Source organism: Salpingoeca rosetta, assembly GCF_000188695.1.
Source record: "Salpingoeca rosetta unplaced genomic scaffold supercont1.20, whole genome shotgun sequence".
In the NCBI taxonomy this organism is placed as follows: Eukaryota; class Choanoflagellata; order Craspedida; family Salpingoecidae; genus Salpingoeca; species Salpingoeca rosetta.
In genome coordinates this window covers 219412-237310 of record NW_004754914.1, presented here as the reverse complement: position 1 = coordinate 237310, position 17899 = coordinate 219412, and the positions used below count along the sequence as shown (strand labels likewise).

The 17899-nt window shown below is 54.8% G+C and overlaps 5 protein-coding genes across 5 annotated transcripts in view; 3 read left to right on the top strand and 2 right to left on the bottom strand.

Annotated features, from left to right (window-relative positions):
* Positions 1–4602, bottom strand: part of PTSG_07550 (TK protein kinase) — a 12501-nt gene extending 7899 nt beyond the window's left edge. Inside the window, exons 1-9 of the mRNA XM_004991291.1 lie at positions 4442–4602; positions 3965–4209; positions 3149–3568; positions 2422–2895; positions 1974–2152; positions 1497–1705; positions 992–1255; positions 771–812; positions 342–446 (exon numbers count right to left, since the gene is read on the bottom strand). Coding sequence (XP_004991348.1) covers positions 342–446; positions 771–812; positions 992–1255; positions 1497–1705; positions 1974–2152; positions 2422–2895; positions 3149–3568; positions 3965–4209; positions 4442–4538 — 2035 coding nt within the window. The 5' untranslated portion in view covers positions 4539–4602. The remainder of the gene's footprint in view (positions 1–341; positions 447–770; positions 813–991; positions 1256–1496; positions 1706–1973; positions 2153–2421; positions 2896–3148; positions 3569–3964; positions 4210–4441) is intronic.
* An 8-nt stretch (positions 4603–4610) lies between these two features.
* PTSG_07549 (uncharacterized protein) lies at positions 4611–10213 on the top strand. The gene is made up of 17 exons (XM_004991290.1): positions 4611–4874; positions 5130–5178; positions 5346–5420; positions 5640–5785; positions 5951–6011; positions 6184–6243; positions 6370–6440; positions 6661–6808; positions 7145–7236; positions 7545–7598; positions 7795–7873; positions 8052–8186; positions 8398–8508; positions 8815–9071; positions 9197–9236; positions 9403–9617; positions 9833–10213. The coding sequence occupies exons 1-17, from the start codon at positions 4789–4791 to the stop codon at positions 9951–9953; spliced, it is 1800 nt and encodes a 599-aa protein (XP_004991347.1). The 5' UTR covers positions 4611–4788; the 3' UTR covers positions 9954–10213.
* A 638-nt stretch (positions 10214–10851) lies between these two features.
* Positions 10852–14063, bottom strand: PTSG_07548 (uncharacterized protein; the record flags this gene model as incomplete). Its single annotated transcript, XM_004991289.1, has 10 exons — positions 13348–14063; positions 12948–13115; positions 12754–12810; positions 12351–12503; positions 12095–12166; positions 11923–11965; positions 11718–11774; positions 11422–11488; positions 11171–11241; positions 10852–10964 (listed from the first exon to the last, which is right to left on the bottom strand). The coding sequence occupies exons 1-10, from the start codon at positions 14038–14040 to the stop codon at positions 10852–10854; spliced, it is 1494 nt and encodes a 497-aa protein (XP_004991346.1). The 5' UTR covers positions 14041–14063.
* Positions 14064–14117: 54 nt separating this feature from the next.
* On the top strand, positions 14118–16715 carry PTSG_07547 (uncharacterized protein). The gene is made up of 5 exons (XM_004991288.1): positions 14118–14323; positions 14556–15064; positions 15402–15496; positions 15701–15872; positions 16176–16715. Exons 1-5 carry the CDS (start codon positions 14199–14201, stop codon positions 16574–16576), a joined length of 1302 nt encoding a protein of 433 aa, XP_004991345.1. The 5' UTR covers positions 14118–14198; the 3' UTR covers positions 16577–16715.
* Positions 16716–16767: 52 nt separating this feature from the next.
* The window catches only part of PTSG_07546 (uncharacterized protein), a gene marked incomplete at its 5' end in the record, with an annotated part of 2360 nt that continues 1228 nt past the window's right edge, over positions 16768–17899 (top strand). Inside the window, 3 exons of the mRNA XM_004991287.1 lie at positions 16768–16876; positions 17039–17257; positions 17412–17513. Of these exons, the coding sequence (XP_004991344.1) occupies positions 16768–16876; positions 17039–17257; positions 17412–17513 (430 nt within the window). The remainder of the gene's footprint in view (positions 16877–17038; positions 17258–17411; positions 17514–17899) is intronic.

Genomic DNA, 17899 nt, shown 5'->3' with positions numbered 1-17899 from the left:
GAAGAAGAAGAAGAAGAAGAAGAAGAAGAAGAAGAAGAACAACAACAACAACAACAACAACAACAACAACAACAACAACAACAACAACAACAACAACAACAACAACAACAACAACAACAACAACTAAACAACAACAACAACAACAACAACTAAACAACAACAACAACTAAACAACAACTAAACAACAACAACAACAACAACAACAACAACAACAACAACTTAAACAACAACAACAACAACAACAACAACAACAACAACAACAACAACTTAAACAACAACAACAACAACAACAACAACAACAACTTTCAAAACGAAACCGAAAACTAAGGCATGCAGCGAACCTGTGCAGGCCTGGGTGGTGTTGAAGTCCAATTGCCAGGCAATATCGCGGCCGCTCATGTTGAATGCGCGCACACCGGAGGGCTCCGTGAACACAACCAGTTCGTCTGATGGCCAACACAGCACGAGCACGGGGACAAACGAGACGTGGAGGGGAGAGACAAAGATGCAGGGGCGTGATGAATGCGGCATGTGAGCAGGAATAAAATACTGTGATGTGAGTGCTTGTGTATGTGTATGTGTATGTGTATGTGTGTATGTGTGTGTGTGTGTATGTGCATGTGCATGTGCATGTGTATGTATGTAAATGTGCATGTGTGTACATGTGTGTATGTGCATGTGCATGTGTTTGTGAATATGAATCAACCCCAAAACGCCAGCAACACAGCTTGACGCGTGACAGCAAAACTACGCGGTGCGTGCGTGCGTACCGAGGATGACTGGGCCGCTTGTGCGGGATGTCAAAATGCGATCTGAACAGCACAGCACGATGAGAGCAAAGGCAATTTGATGCATGAGCAGTATCAAACGAAAGCCGCTTTGGCAAAGCAGGTACACGCGTCGACAGATGGACACAGGCGCCAACACATCACCACACACATCACCACACACATCACCGCACACACACACACACACACACGGTGCCATTCACCTTGAGCTTGCATGGTCCAAAGGGAGGCGGACAACAGGCGCGTGTATGCGCGGATTTCCGAGTCAGTGACTGCAAGGACAGCATCTGACGTCATCAGGAATGATGAAACGCGGCCTGGGATGACTCGATCGCGACGGACGGCGCGAATGTCCGAGCTGTCCTCCTGCTCCCAAAATAGGGGCGCATTCGTGTTTTGCTCGTTGGCCAGCGCGTGTGTTGATCGCAGGAAATCGGTCGTGTTGGGGCACGTGCTCACAGCAGGGCCTGCATGCGTGTGAATGGGCGTGCACGTGTGTGTTGGGGGATCAACGGAACTCTGCGAGGAGAACATCAGCAGCACACACAAGTATAAACACACACAAGTATAAACACACACAAGTATAAACACACACAAGTATAAACACACACACGCACACACACACACACACACACACACACACACACACACACACACACACACACACACACACACACACACACACCCTTGCTCCCTCGCTTGACTTACGGACGGTGAGGGTGATGAGGGGAGCAGGTGCATTTCCGAGCGGCGAAAATGCCTCGCACGAGTACACGCCAAAGTCGTTAAAGTCGACACGCCTGAATCGAAGGATGGAGGTGAGGGCGCCTTGGTCGGCCTGCACGGGGGTGGTGCTGCCTTGCAGCCGCCACACAATGAGGGGCAGCGGGTATCCCGTGAACGTGCACTGCAGCGAACTGGTGTGCCATAAATTGCGGGGGCCGGGTGTAATGTGTGAGATGAGCGTCGTGGTGGTGGTGGTGGTGGTGGTGGTGGGAGGTGTGAGAATGATCGCTGCTTGGGATCACTGCGTGCGATGGCGTGCGACAGAGCTGCTATGGATGCACACATGTCGGGCGCTACACAGAGCTACGCACGTAGTTATGCTACACTACACTACACTACACTACACACACACACACACACACACACACACACACACACACATACAGAGGGTGAGCTTACACATCATCGCCCTCCGAGGTCACGACGTCGAGCCTGCTGATGGCTGTGAGGCGCGGGCGGTCCGTTACATACACATCGAATCGGCAAATGGCGACATTTCCCGACACGTCCACAGCGCGCGCCTCAACCTCGTGGGCGCCGAGTGGCAGCCGCGTGTTGTTCGCAATGTTGTAGGTCACCTGATGGGGTGGCAAGCCAGCACGCGTGCGTGGGAGTGTGCATGGAGTGAGCAAATGTGAGTGCGAGCAGAACTTGCGTATGCTTGAGCGTGTGTGTGTGTTTGTGTTTGTGTCTGTGTTTGTGTTTGTGTGTGTGTGTGAATGAATGCGTCATCATCGTGTGTGATTGCGAGCAATGTTGACACGTCGAATGGGGACACACTGCCTGGCGTACAACACCAACGCGAGTGCCAACAAACCAGCATCGTGCATGCGTGTGGGGTTGGCACCTGGGGCGTGTTGCGCGGGGCCGGGGTCTCGCGATCAAGAGCGGTGATGTCCGGCAGCACGAGCAGCGCCGTCAGGTCGCCCTCTGCCTCCAGCGTGATGTTGTCGACGCAGTTGCTTAGCACAGGCGGGGTCGTGTCCACGCCGCGGATGAGCGTGGTGCACGTGGCGCTGTTGTCGTTTGAGTCGACGGCCGCCACGGTGGCCAGAGCAGTTTCGTTCACTGCCAACTGCGCGGTAACGGGCACATCAACAGACGCCAGCACCCCGTTGTCGGTGATGTTGGGGAAGGGGATGGCAACAGCACTTGTTGGGGCGCCAATGACGCTGCCGTTGTACGCAGCGGGGCACACAATGGTTGGTGGCGTGACATCGACCACGGTGAACGTGTTCGTGCAGTCCAAGTCAGCGGTGATTGGGGATGTGTCTGTGGCAAGCGGGCCGGGCGACAGCGCAATGTTCGACAGCGCCCGCATCTGGGTAATTTGGGGCAGAAGGGGAGAAGGGAAGATGAAATGTGCACGGGCGGCGGCGGTGGTGGTGGCCATGATGGTGTGGCGGTGGTAAGGAAGAAATGACCTGTTGCCGTTGAAAGAAGGCCAAGCACACACATCACACACACACACATACACACACGCACACACACACACACACACACACACATACACATACACACACGCACACATGCACACACACGCACGCATGCACACATGCGCGCGCAGAACATACGATGGTGTCATTGACGGCCAGGTAGATTGTGCTCGCGGCATTGGTCACGAGGTTGTAAACAACGGTACTGGAACCCGTGTCAACCTGTGTCAGGCGCTTGATGGTGATTGCCCCCTCCACCACGTCCTGCACAGTGAAGGGCGAGCCTGGCATCAAACTACCCGGGGTGATGGCGCTGACACGCGTCTCTGCGGTGGTGCCAAGCTGGCTTGGTTCGGTCACAAACAGTGACCCCTGGACACCGGTGACAGCAGTTGGAGGAATGAAGCGGCCTTGCGCCAGCAGCGGGGCCAGCAGTATCAACAAGGCATCCTGCACCGTCAGCTCTGTGTCGTCGACACCAATGCGGCGCGAAGGTATGCTGCTAGACGGCGCGCAGAACACCGAGAGGTCACCCAGGATGCTGGCATCGAGCGAACCCTGCATGCAGTGACCAGCATGAACACCATGGCGCGGTGCCGTGTTACGACATAAGAGCAAGTGTATGTGTGTGTGTGTGTGTTTGTGTGCGTGTGTTTGTGTTTGTGTGTGTTTGTGTGCGTGTTTGTGTGCGTGTGTGCGTGTGCGTGTGTCAGAGCTGCAGTGATGACACAGGACATGGTCATGACATCATCGTTGACACATGACAGACGCCACACATCACACATCACACATCACATATCACGTATCACACATCACATATCACATTACGTCACAAGCAACCACGCGCACAATGTACGGTTCGAAATTATTGTGGCAAGTGCTGATGGGCGTGAGCATGAGCAGTTGACATGTGAGTTGTTCTGGTGGGAACGCCGCAGGCAGGCACGCACGCACCGAGGTCAGCGGCAAGGTTAGCTGCGACTGTGTTTGAACGGTGGCCGATGCGTTTCCGGCACAGCTGCTGCTGGTGTTGAACAGGCTGATTTGCAGCGTCGTCTCCTCTGGAAACACGACGCTGATGGAAGACTGGGGGTTGCTGAACGAGGTCAAGTCCACGCATGTACCGTCAAGGACGGGCGAGCAGTTGTCTGGGCCCTGACACAGCAACGCGATGCGGTTCGCGCTCGACAACGGCGCCTCTGTTGGTGTGTGTGTGTATGTGTGTGTGTGTGTATGTGTGTGTGTATGTGTGTGTGTGTGTGTGTGTGTGTGTGTGTGTATGTGTGTGTGTGTGTGTGTGCGTGTGTGATTTTGTGTGCGTCAGTGTTTGCATGAGAACATGTGCGGTTGAGTTAGCTGCAAATTTTGGCTGCTGGGCTCTCTCACGCATGCAGCTTTGCCCTCTTTGCATGCCAGGCGCCAGGAGCTCACCGCTGAGGAGGATGGCCAGCACCGCAGCCACAGCAACAACGCCCCTGCTACGCCAGTGTGAGCAGCACGTTCCAGATTGCCGCCGCCTGCTCATCATCGGCGTCAGCAGCACAAACAAAGCTCCAGCAGCTGGAGAAAGGCAAAATTGACTTTCAATTCATTTCATCAAGTCAAATTTGTCCTGCACACACACAACGCTGCTTACTCGAGTGGCGTTGGTGTTGTTGACATTTGGGCTGCTGCTTGGAGCTGGCGAGACATCATCATAGTAGTGCAGCCAAGGCTGAGTTGACATTGAGTTCCCGTCAAGCGAGCTGAGCGGTGAGCTGTGAGTTGTGAGCTGGACGATGCGGGGCGAGGAAGCGGCGCGGCATGTGGCCCATGTGGAGCACAATGCTGCGATCAAGGAGGCCCAGGAACGCCTCGATGAACAGTGCGTGAAGAATTGTGCAAAACAGCCAGCGCATGCGCGCCTGAGCTTGATTTGCAGCTACTGCTGTTGGTGGTGTCACTGGCGTGGGGTGTGTGTTTTTGACGCGTTTCGTGTGCCATGCTCGTTTGATTTGCGTGCACTGCCTGCTTTGTGTACGTACTTGGGCGATGCCGTGTGGAGACGCCTATCACAACTGTAGCGTGCATTGATGAGCTGGTGCGCATGTGCGTTCCGCTTGATTCCATCCGATGCCAGGCTCGAAAGCATCGATCAGGACGTCGATCCTCGCGGCGAGGAGATCAAGGTGCGTCATGTGTGAAGGAGGTGTTCTTCGCCGCTCTCATGGTGGGCGCTGGGTGTAACCACTCAATGTAACAATGCCGTGCCTCACTCAAATCGGAATTGCGCTGCTTGCGGTCTCTCCATTTTGGGGTGGTGTTATTCGGTGGTGGTGGTGGTTCGTGTACGCAGGGGTTTGGCGGCAAGACCATTGGCTTCTGGGGATCATTTTGCCTCAACCTGAACAACTGCATGGGGCCCGCGATGGTGAGGCGTTGCTTGGATGGAAGCAGTCAGCAGTGAGCCGTGAGCAGCGGGCAGTGAGCAGCGGGCAGGGGGAAGTGCAGTTTGCAGTGTGACAACACAAGTGCAATGACGACGCAGCTCACACAAATGTGTGTGTGTGTGTGTGTGTGTGCGCGCGCACTCGTTGACATGCATTGGTCCTACATCGCTGTCTTGGTTCGTGTTGCTGTTGTTCCGCAGGTGCTGCTGCCACTGTTGAACCAGCAGGCCGGGTGGGTGATGCCCACCATCGCCCTCGCCATCATGTTTGTGCTCTCGTCCCTGGCTGCCACCATGTTATGCGAAGCCATGCAGCGCATCCCTGGCAACTTTACCTTTGAACACAGGTGTGCGCGTGCGTGTGTGTATGTGTGTGTGTGTGTGTGTGTGTGTGTGTGTGTGTGTGTGTGTTTGCGTGTATTTGGGTGCGACACGTGTTTCACTGTACGTGCGTGCAGGCAACGCTGTTAAATCGTGACTGAACGTGCGTTTCAACTGGTTTGTGCTTCCAGGTTTGAGTTTGCCACCGTGGTCAAGCACTACTACGGCAAGAGATGGTACATCGTGTTTCAGGTACACACGAGCGACTGCTCGCACACGTGCATGTGTGCATGTGTGAGCGTGTGGTCGCGAATCCACAACCCATTGCTCTCCGCGTGCGCGTGTGCAACGCTGCCACGTGCTTCTCACTGTCACGTGTCACTCACTGCCACGTGTCAATCACGTGTCAATGCCGCCGTCACAGGTTCTCTACAACATCTCCCTCCAGGCCTTCAACATTGCAGCCATGATCATCTCCGCTGAGGTGTGTGTGTGTGTGTGTGTGTGTGTGTGTGTGCTGATCTGCAACGTGTTGAACTGGGCATGTGTTTCACCTGTACTTTGTTTTCTGCTCATCACGCCCTCCTGTTGCTTGTTCATACATTGCCAGGTGTTTGACAAGTTCATCTTCAAGATTGCCGGACACACGTATGCCCTGCAGTATCAGGATTGGCCATTCAGGTATCACGCTCATCAGCATTTCTTTAAACAACAAGTCGTCGTCGTCACATCGCGTTTCGCCATGCGCTCGTACTCTCACACCACCCATCACTACTGCTACATCGAATGCTGTCCATCAAGGCACCATCAAGCACACACCACCAGAAACTGCTCCTGCCGTATCCCCATGTACCCCTCACTGCTGTCATGCTTGCCTGCATGCACCAACACGTGGCTGCAGCTTCATCGAGTACAGTAACGACGCTGAGCACCCCTGGTGCCGCGGGGACGTGACACAAGACGGGTGTGCCGACGAGTACTACTCGGTCATATCGATCGGTTTCATCGTGTGCATGGCCATCTGTATCCCCTTTGGCTACCTCAACCTGGTCCGTTGGAGGGTGGGGGGGGGTTGAATGAGTTTGCATGTTGTTGTTGTTGTTGTTGTTGTTGTTGTTGTTGTTGTTGTTGTTGTTGTTGTTGTTGTTGTTGTTGTTGTTGTTGTTGTTGTTGTTGTTGTTGTTGTTGTTGTTGTTGTTGTTGTTGTTGTTGTTGTTGTTGTTGTTCTCGTTGTTGTTGTTCTCGTTGTTGTTCTCGTTGTTGTTGTTGGTGTTGTTGTTCTCGTTGTTCGACTTGCTACTGCTGCTGCTGGTGCATTAACAACTGCACCCTGATAACACCACTTTGCCTGTGGCATGTCCTCACGTCTCAATCCGCGCTGTCAGGACGAGAACATGTGGTTCCAGTGGCTCTCGCTCGTCGGCCTCGTTGTCTTCACCGTCGAGTTTCTCGTGCAATTTGTCATAAACATGTCCGGGTACGCGCTGCGCATGCACGCGCGCGCGCGCGCGCGTGTGTGTGTGTGTGTGTGTGTGTGTCTGTGTGTGTCTGTGTGTCTGTGTGTGTCTGTGTGTGTGTGTGGCTGTGTGTGTCTGTGTGTCTGTGTGTTTGTGTCTGGTGTCTGTGTCTATGTGACTGTGCCTGTGTGTGTCTGTGTGTCTGTGTGTTTGTGTCTGTGTGTGCATATGTGTGCGCGAGTGTATCTCCTTATCCATACACCTGTTCCTTCACCTCAACCCACATTGCCACCGCCATCGCAACGCGCGCGTCCCTCCCATACCGCAGATCCGACAAGATGTGTCTTCATGATGTCGTGTACAACGAAACATGCAATTACCAGTGAGTTTGCGCCAATGTTAAGCTTGCTCCGTCGATTTGCTTGTCCAGATGTTTTGGTTTCTTGTCGTATCAAGATGCACTAACATACACACACACACTCACGCGCGCACGCATCCACACACACACACACACACACTCACTCACTCACTCACGCGCGCACACACGCGCACATTCGCACGTAAACACGCGCGCACAGCCCTGACAACGCTGTTGGCAACTTCACTGACAACGGAGTGCATCGAACACCGCCATTCCACGCATCAGCCAGCGGCCAGGTGTAGTTGTTGCTTGATTGTTGTCTCGCATCATGCGTGACAACTCGTTGTTCTGCTTTCTGCTCGCAACACTCCACACCACCTCAACCGCCCCGCCCCTTCCGTCACGATCCCAATGCTCAACTGCAAACCATCGCACCACCGCACATGATGAATGCGACGACGAACCGTGCGGCAGGCAAACGTGATTGGGATGGCCGTGTTTGCGTACTCGTACGTGGTGACCATCCCCTCGTGGGTGAACGAGAAGAAGCACCGCGTGAGTGTCAACAAGGCCGTCTGGGTCCCCGCCATTGTGGGCCTCTTCATGAAGGTCAGCACGCTGTGTGTCTGTCTGTCTGTGTGCGTGTGTGTGCGTGTGTGTCTGTGCGTCTGTGTGTCTGTGTGTCTGTCTGCCTGCGTGTCTGTCTGTGTGTCTGCCTGTGTGTCTTCCACGACGTCTGAGATCCCCCACGCAATTTCACACACTCTCACACAAGCTCTCACTTTCTCCAATACATCACCATCCCCCGTCGCGTGTGCAGGTGGTGGTCGGGCTGCTTGGCGGGTGGGCGTACTGGCTCGTATACAACAACAAACCGCGCGAGGGAGCAGACGACATTCTCAACATCCTCGTCCTTCAGAACCAGCCGCAGGTACGGGGAGGGAGATGGGGTGTGGTGATGATACTGGTTATGGCGGTGCTGTTGTTGACGGACACGCTGCGCAAACGCAATCATACACACACACACACATGCTCACACACACACACTCACTCACTCACTCACTCACTCACTCACTCACTCACTCACTCACTCACTCACTCACTCACTCACTCACACACTCACTCACTCACTCACTCACTCACTCACTCACTCACTCACTCACTCACATGCACACACACACTCACTCACACGCACACATACTCACTCACACACCCTCCCTCCACTCCGCGGCCGCAGGTGACGCAGTACTCTGCGTATCTGTGGGACGTGACGACGCTGATCCCGGGCATCCCCGTGCTTGCCATCATGATTCGCTACAACCTCCTCAACGGGCGCGTGTGCAACCGCTTCTGGTCGTTCTTCTGGGGCGTCGTGTTCCCGTGGATTGTCACCATGTTCTGCTACGAGCGCCCGCTGCTCACCACCTTCTGCAACTGGATTGCCATCGCCGTTCAAGGCTACATCAACTTTGTCGTGCCGGCCCTGCTCTACCGGTCAGTGATGATGATGATGATTGGTGGTGGTGGTGCTGGTGGTGGTGCTGGTGATCGTTCAGTGCTGGCACTCTTCTCATTCCCGCCCACTGCCATCTTGTTTCTTCTTCTCTCTGTGTCTGCAGGTCGGCCCTGCTGAGATATCCAGACCACTTTGATCAAGAGGTGCAGTCCTGCTGAGGCGCTGCGCGTGCGAGAGGATGTTGTTGGTCGTGGTTTTGATGACACTGTCGCAGCTGTGCTGATCACACACACACACACACACACACACACATACACACACACACACACACACACACACAACCACCAACCACCAACCACCACTGGCCAGGCGATCAAAGGGGAGCCACGATCGCGAACAGGACACTTCGTCCCGCTGCAGCGACGGAAATCCATGTCACGCGCACGCCGACGCGTGTCGCAGGCAAGCATCAACGAGCGGTCAGCGCTGATCCGCACACTCAGCACGACATACGAGGATGAAGATGACCTGATCCACGACGTTGAAGAGCACTTGGACGAAATGCCCGTTGACGCCATTCCACCGTGAGTTGCTGCGTCAGGTGTCCGTTTGTTTGTTTGTTTGTTTGTTTGTTTGTTTGTTTGTTTGTTTGTGTGTGTGTGTGTGTGTGTTTGGTTGTTGCAAATGTGTCGTTGCTGTCTTCCTCGCATTTATGTACATCTTCCATCCGTTGTGACTGCAAACACCACCAGCTGACATCTCCCCTCCTCCTCTTCCTCCCCTCATACGCGTGCCACAGCTACGTGTTCCTGGGTGGGCGGCTGATCTGGCTCAACCGACTTCTCATCACCAATATCATGATTGCGTTCTTCACCGTTCTCTCCACCGCCGCCATCATCCTCAACCTCACCCTCCTTTAACACACACACACACACATAACACACACATAACACACACACACACAAGCTGCTCGTGCATGTGTGTGTATGTACTCGTGTGTGCGTGTGTGTATGCCCGTGTGTGTGTATGCCCGTGTGTGTTTGTGTGTGTATCCTTACCGCTCGCGCTAACAACGAAACGAACAGCGTTCACTGTTGTTGATCTGACTCGCATCCTTTATTTGACAAATTCAGATGCCTCCCCCCCCCCCCCCCACGCTTTTAGTTTTTTGCCTTTTTGTCACGGAGTGCCCATGATCCATTGCGTCATTTCACTCTTTCACTCGTCAAAGTTGCGCAATTCGCAGTCTTCTTCTGAATCCTTTTCATTCTGTTCCCAGCTGGCTCTGCCATTCCCCCTAAACACCCCGTCATGTTTTGCTACATGTTTTCGCTTGCCCCGCTTTCCTTATCGCACAGTTGATTCATGTCCCCCCTCTCATGACCTATTGTTTGTTGCAGGTGTTTTTCACTGTAAACGCAATGTACGTGATGTGGTGTGAGTGACACTCGTGCTGCGCTTGTGCTTTCTTCTGTTTGTGAAGTATTTTGTTCCTCTCGCGCGGTTCACTTCACTCGAGTCCGTACATGCATGCACGCATGTGTGAATGTACTGAACCCCACCCTCTTGTCATTTGTTGATTGCTTAGTTGTGACGTGACATGACTGCACTCGTTTAAGTTACAACAATAAAACCACCCGTCCCCTTGCTTTCTTTCATGCATGAGCACACCAAACAGCGACGTGCCAGCAGAGCCACACACACACACACACACACACACACACACACACACACACACACACACACACACACACACACACACACACACACACACACACACACACACACACACACACGAACCCTCGCCCTTGGTGTGACTCACGCCACACAACCCAGCGCCTCCGTGATGATGGCTGGGGCACTGATGGTGCTGGCAAGCATGCACACGTTGAACTGAATCGGCGATACGATGCTGGGGAACACCATCGCATCTAGGGGCGTGTGTGTGTGTGTGTGTGTGTGTGTGTGTGTGTGTGTGTGTGTGTGTGTGTGTGTGTGTGTGTGTGTGTGTGTGTTTGTGGGACAGTTGTCATTGTGAGCAGATGTGAACAGGCATTGCAAATGGTGCACATTAGAGTTACACACGCGCGCAAGCAAACGCGTTCCCTCCACCGTGCTTTCCTCATGCTCATCTCACCTCGCAGCACGTATGCAACTTGCTGCTCCCACAGATCAGGTGCAGTGAACAGGTACGCGCGGAAGTTGAACCTGTTGGCAAGAAGTGCAAGCAAACATCGTAGGGTTGAGGACAAGAGTGGCCACGCGCATGAACGCAGCAACCTTCCGACACACACACACACACACACACACACACACACACACACACACACACTCACAACTACGGCGCGCAAGGGAGGACAAAGCAGTCGTAGTTGGCATTCGCCTCACGTGTATCGACGGCTGATGTCCGCCTTGACGGATTCGAGCAACTCAGCACGCGTGGGAGGCAGTACACCTGATGATGGCGGTGGCAATTGTGATAATGATGTACATGTGAGGTGATGGGTGCACGGGGTGTGAGGTGAGCATGTGACGTGAGCAGCATCCGCACTTCCACGCGCGGAGAAATGACGAAGTACATGTGCGAATGTGTGTGTGTGTGTGTGTGTGTGTGTGTGTGTGTGTGTGTGTGTGTGTGTGTGTGTGTGTGTGTGTGTGTGTACGCACGCTGAGTGGCCACTCACGCTTTTGGTCTGGCCACTGCTGAACCCTGAAGCGAACCGTCAATTCCATCACGGACCCTGAGTAAGAAGCAGCATACGCCTGAGCACACGAAGACATACGCGTGCATTTGTCCGTGCGTATTTGTGCATTGAACAATTGTCTGTGTGTGTGTGTGTGTGTGTGTGTGTGTGCTGTGATGTGTTGGGAATGCACGGCTGCGCTCACCTTCATGTTGCTGTTCTGCGCTGACGTCCCTTGCGTGGACAGCCTGATGACAACCACGAAACAGCAACACAACAATGAGCTTGACATTACATTGCCTCGCATAAATACACACACACTCTCTCATACCATAATACACTCACACGATCACACACCCCTCCACACTGCAGTGCACCTTGACGGCGTGCATGGCGGAATCTGTGTCCAGAACGACTACGGTCCCCCCGATGGCCGGCACAGACACGCACTGATGATGATGATGGTGGTGGTGGTGACAGGTGGTGGTGGTGAGTGAGTGATAGCAGTGCAGTGAACATACATCACTGCACACGTAATATGCAAACAGGACGTACAAGCAGTATAAGCAGCTGTACCAACAAAGCAGCAGCAGCACCACCAGCACCACCAGCAGCAGGAGGTGAAGTTCCCACCTGCTCACGTGGTCCGAGATTGCAGACCACAAACTCGTGCGTGTGTTTCGTGTCAACAGCAGTGGTGCTGAGGGGAAGAAACACTTTGGCAGAAATCGTTGGCTGGCGCACAAGCGTGTGCAGTCCCAGATGGTGGCTTGCCACCACAATGTGCTGCACAAATGAAACAGAACCAGAGAGCGTCAACGAGAAGCCACACATCGGCTCTGTGTGTGTGTGTGTGTGCGTGTGTGTGTGTGTGTGTGTGTGTGTGTGTGTGTGTGTGTGTGTGTGTGTGTGTGTGTGTGTGTGTGTGTGTGTTTGCACGTATCTGTGCATGTGTGCGTGTTGAGAGCGAACACCTACAGCAAGAAAAAAAAAAGAAGCAGTCATGGTGTGCACGATCACCGGCAACTGTTCTCACCTCTGGTGCATCGCCATCACGCGTGCGCATGTGCGGTGTCGTCGTGTGGAATGGAACCTGGTGACGATTGGTGGGGGAGAGATGTGTGATGGATGGCCGCGTGTGAGTGTTTGCGTTCAAGGGGTTGATGAAGGACAGTGGTACGGCTGTCGTGCACACACTCAATGCTGCAAACGCTCTTCGCGCGATCCCACCTCTGTGTTGTCACCGAGGATACGAAGAGCAATGTTTTCGGGAACGATGGCTGGGCCCTGTGCCACTGAAGCTGCAAGCTTCTGCAAGTACTGCACACACGCGTGCTGCGGTGTGTTTGCATTGCCAAACTGTTTCAGCACTCTCGGTCCCTGGGTCCTGTTACGCAGCTGTTAGCAAGAGCACATGAGTGAACGCGGTCGGGATGCACATGTGGGAGCCACAATGGGCGCACAATGTCTGACGTTTCAAACATGAGCAATGGCGCACGAGCATGACATGTATGACGTGCGCACAAGCACAAATATGCACACACATGCACGCACACATGCACACACACACGCACACACGCATGCACGCACACATGCACACACACGCACACAGAGCAGAAACGCAACGCACCACGTCGACTGGAGCGGTGTGGTGGGAGAGCCCGCCGGTCCAGAGATAGTGGTCGAGAGCCATTGCGGGCCAGCCACGGAGATTTCCCTCAACGCCCCTGTTGCTGAAGTCGAGAAAGCTTCCTTGCACTGCCTGGCTTCTCAAGCTGCGGTCAGCATCCACCATGTCTCGGCACTCTGACAACAGCGAGCTGTCAATGTCAGTAACGTCCTGTTCGACGGCAGTGGCACCGGTGAGCTTGCTCCTGAAGTAATGCCGATGATCCCAGCGTTGGGTCGACGAGGTGTACCTCTTGCTGCTCTCACTTCCACACCCGTCGTCCGTTTCACAGCTGCGATCAGCCTCCTTTCCCTCACCAGCACCATTACCACCACCAGCACCATTACCACCACCAGCAGCATCAACTTTACCACCAGCATCACCATCGCCACCACCCTCAGCACCAGTGTCAGCTTCGTGCAGTGGAGCGGTCCAGATGTGGATGCTGTGGTTGGCGCCCCTGAGCGGCAGGCCTGCGAGCCGGCGGTTGCGCCCGGCAACGTGCAGGCGCATGGCCACGGCATCTGTGAGCGCCACCAGGCGATGTGCCACGGTGCCGGCGTCCTTGACATCTGCAGGCTCGTAGAACGTGCTCACCCACAGCACACCAAACAGCACCAGCGCCAACAGTGGCTTGTCCACCACACTCATCATCTTCGGTGCGCCTGAATTCAGTCTTGCGCAAAAGTGAAGCCTGAATTCAGTTCTCTCAACTGCATTCAGTTTGTTTGCTGGGTTGCCAAGAAGAAGAAGCTGACCAAGCGAAGCAGGCGAACAGAGGAAAGACAGCAAGCAAGCACAGCACAGGGACGATGTGGCACACGAGAGCAGCGAGGCCGCCATGGGTGGAGACACCCCGTGATCGCGCACAGGACACAGCAAAGCTGCAAGTCTCCGGCAGACCTTCCACAATGGAGCGCAGAGCACAGTCTCCCAGGTGTGTGTGTGTGTTTGTGTGTGTGTTTGTGTGTATGTGTGTGTGCTTGTACTGCTCTCGCTTTGCGGTGGTTCATCTACGCTGAGAGTTGTCGTGCCACAACAAGAACGAGAATGAGGAACGAGGACGATCCTGCTTGCCAACAAGCAACACATTCCGGTACAGCACACACACACACACGCACACACACACGCACACACGCACATACACTCACATACTCTCTCTCATGCAGGAAGCAAGACTATCGGCGAAAGGTGTCGCAGCCTGACTCGGCAGAAGGCAGGAATCCATATGGAGAAGAGGCTGTGCAACAGGAGATTGCGAATCTGGAGGCGCAAGCACAGCTGCTGGAGCGCGCTGGGGAGGCGGCGGAGAAGAAGCGAGACTTTGCATCGGCAGAGAAACACTTCCTCGAAGCCGCACGGCTCATGGGCGAGGCGCAGGGGCTTAAGCGGCGATCGTTCAACCCGTCCGCAGAGGAAACCACATCGTACAAGAAGCGAGGAGGCCGCGGAGGAAGAGGCGGAGCACACCATGCGCACACACAGGGCGCAAGAGGAAGGGGGTGGAACAGCCACGATGGCGCTGACGACAATGAGCGAGATGACGAGGTCATCCGCGGCCGCCGTGGCCGTGGTGGCACTGGCGGTGGTGGACATCACCAGCAGCAGCGGCATCGCGATGACCAAGATGACGAGGACGACGAATACGCAGAGGAAGACGACGACGTCGACCAACTGGGTATGAATTGTTGTGCGTATGAGAGAGATAGAGGGTGTGTGTCTGTGTCTGTGTCTGTGTGTCTGTGTGTGCTTGCATGTCTGTGTGTGTGTGTGCTTGCATGTCTGTGTGTGTGTGCTTGCATGTCTGTGTGTGTGTGCTTGCATGTGTGTCTGTCTGTCTGTCTGTCTGTCTGTCTGTCCGCCCGTCCGTCCGTCCACCAGTTTGTCCACCAGTTTGTCCGTCCGTCCGTCGGTTTGTTTGTTCGGTTCCTCTCTCGTGGTCGAAACATATGTGCAATCAAGAAGCAGCACGCTGACCTTCCCCCTCCCCTGCACCTGCTCATGGATTGTTGCAGACTACAAGTTGAATCGCACCCTTGGCAAGACACTCATGTCACATCGCGATATGCACACACGCCGCGAAATCGTGTCGGCTGACCAACAGCTGCTGGTGCGTGTGTCTGTATGCGTGTGTGCCTGTGTGTGTGTGTGTGTGTGTGTGTGTGTGTGTGTGCGTGCGTGTGTGTGTGTGTTGTTATTTGCGTGTTTGCAAGTGTGTGCTGCGACCTTTTACTCCTCTCTTTCAAATCCACCATCCCAATCCATCCTCACGCTTGCTCACATTGCATCACACCTGCATCACCGGCCACCACAGGATGTGCTTGGCTGGTCGGAGGCGAAGCGAGAACGCATGCTTAGCGCGTTCCGGGCCATCACATCATCTCCCCACATGACCTTCCACCACTTTGCCGCATTTCTCTCCACGCAAGGCGTGTCCCTCAAGTTTGCTGTTCCGCTCTTCCGCGCGTTTGATCGCAGGCAGCACGGTGGGTTGTTGCGGCTACTTGTGTGTGTGTCTTTGTGTGTGTGTGTGTGTGTGTGTTTGTGTGTGTGTGTGTGTGTGTGTGTGTGCCTGCCTCTGTGTGTGTGTGTGTGTGCCTGCCTCTGTGTGTGTGTGTGTGTGTGCCTGCCTCTGTGTGTGTGTGTGTGTGTGTGTGTGTGTGCCTGTCTATCTGCCTGTCTGTTTGTCTGTCAGTCTGTCTGCCTGCGTGTATCCCTGGATGACATTGACCCTTCGTACGCGCGCCACCCTTCCCCTTGACGACGCCCCCCCCCTCCAATGATATCAGGCACGTGGCTGTCGGATGGAGACTTTCTTATTGGCATTGGTGCGTGCGCGCGCAACACGCCCCACTCTGGCGGGTGGCTGCGCGTGCGGCTTGGCTTTATCTTCCGCTACTTCTCCAGCAACGGCAAGACCATGACCGCCGACCAGCTGCAGACATTCGTGGACGAGTGCTGTGCTGCTGATCCACGCATCACGCTGCGCCTCCCTAACCCGCCGGGCGCAACCCAGCGCGTGCACATGAGCCGGTCGATGGCTGCCAAGCAGACGGTGACGCCTGCGCGGCTGGTGGAGCACCTGATGGGCGGACGACACGCGATGTCGCAGTCGGAGTTTGTGTCGCTCGGTCTCAACCGCTCGCTTCCAGACTGCACCAACGTCTGCCGTTTCAACCTTGGCGCATAGTTAGTTGTGCCTGCGTATCTCCCTGTGTCTGTCTTCGTGTGCTGTACGCCTTCGTGTTCCATGACGACCTTCACTTGTCTTTTGAATGTGCTTGCGTGCACACAAACCTTGCACCTTCGTCATCCGTTACAACACCCCCTGCTGCATTAAACGCACAACCAACCAACCCACCAACCAACCAACCAACGGCGATGGCGAGCCTGAAGGCTGGCGGGAAGCTTGCAAGCAAAGGCAACGTGGATGGTGTTGCGCGCTGGATTGAGCAACGGGTGAAGCAACACGGCAGCCTCGACGTTGGAGGTGCGTGCAGGGGCTGGGAAAGGAAGGGGGAGGGGAGGGGGACGTAGTGACACTTGGTCCAACACGCACGCACGCTAACCACGTGCACCACATGTGTGTGTGTGTGTGTGTGTGTGTGTGTGTGTGTGTGTGTGTGTGTGTTATTGCCACTGGCGTGCGCAGCGGTGAACGGCAGTGGGGACACCATGCTGCATCTGGCAGCCCGCCATGGCCATGCACGTGTGCTGGAGCTGCTACTGGCTCAGGGACCAAGCAAGGATGAGGTGAACGCCCGCAACACGGTTGGACACACTCCACTGCACGAGGCAGCATTGTGCAGTGATTCCACGTGCGTGCAGCTGCTGCTCGCCGCTGGTGCAGACGTGCACATCGCCAAGCACGGTGAGGCCGCATGTTGAGGATTGAAGAGGCAGGTGCTACTTGCACTCATGCTCACATTGATACTTGTTAGCTGCGGTGCTCATCAGATGCTCGACCTGTGGCTATGCGCGTGTTTGTTTGCCTGCGCCTGTACTCCCTTGCGTCGTGTAATCAGCGGACTGGACTGCGCTTCACCTCGCGGCAACAAAGCCAAACGCCAACGCAGTGCAGCAGCTGCTGGCGGCTGGTGCGGATGCCACTCGGCTCAACAAGGATGGTCAGTGTCAGTGTGTGTATGTGTGTGTGTGTGCGTGTGTGTATCTGTGTTTGTGTGTGTGTGTGTGTGTGTGTGTTCCAACTCAGCACATCTTCTCCTGACCTCGCGTGCATGCAGGATGGACGCCAATGCACATTGCATGCAAGACAGGCTGTGAGGATGTCGTACGGGTACTCCATGATGCCTTCTCGGAAGGTGCTCGTATCCCGTCTCGCACACAGCGCACGCCGCTTATGACAGCAGCAACACACAACCACAACGGCGTGGTGAAGGTGTGTGTGTGTGTGTGTGTGCGTGTGTGTGTGTGTGTGTGTGTGTGTGTGTGTGTGTGTGTGTGTGTGTGTGTGTGTGTGTGTGTGTGTGTGTGTGTGTGTGTGTGTGTGTGT

Bases quoted from the DNA above. Each gene is read 5' to 3' on its own strand.
- PTSG_07547 (XM_004991288.1), top strand. From the start codon at position 14,199: ATGTGGCACACGAGAGCAGCGAGGCCGCCATGGGTGGAGACACCCCGT. The intron at 14,324-14,555 runs GTGTGTGTGTGT...TCTCTCATGCAG, and splicing joins CGCAGAGCACAGTCTCCCAG to GAAGCAAGACTATCGGCGAA. The intron at 15,873-16,175 runs GTGGGTTGTTGC...CAATGATATCAG, and splicing joins GTTTGATCGCAGGCAGCACG to GCACGTGGCTGTCGGATGGA.
- PTSG_07549 (XM_004991290.1), top strand. From the start codon at position 4,789: ATGCGGGGCGAGGAAGCGGCGCGGCATGTGGCCCATGTGGAGCACAAT. The intron at 5,179-5,345 runs GTGCGTCATGTG...TCGTGTACGCAG, and splicing joins CTCGCGGCGAGGAGATCAAG to GGGTTTGGCGGCAAGACCAT. The intron at 7,237-7,544 runs GTACGCGCTGCG...CCCATACCGCAG, and splicing joins TTTGTCATAAACATGTCCGG to ATCCGACAAGATGTGTCTTC.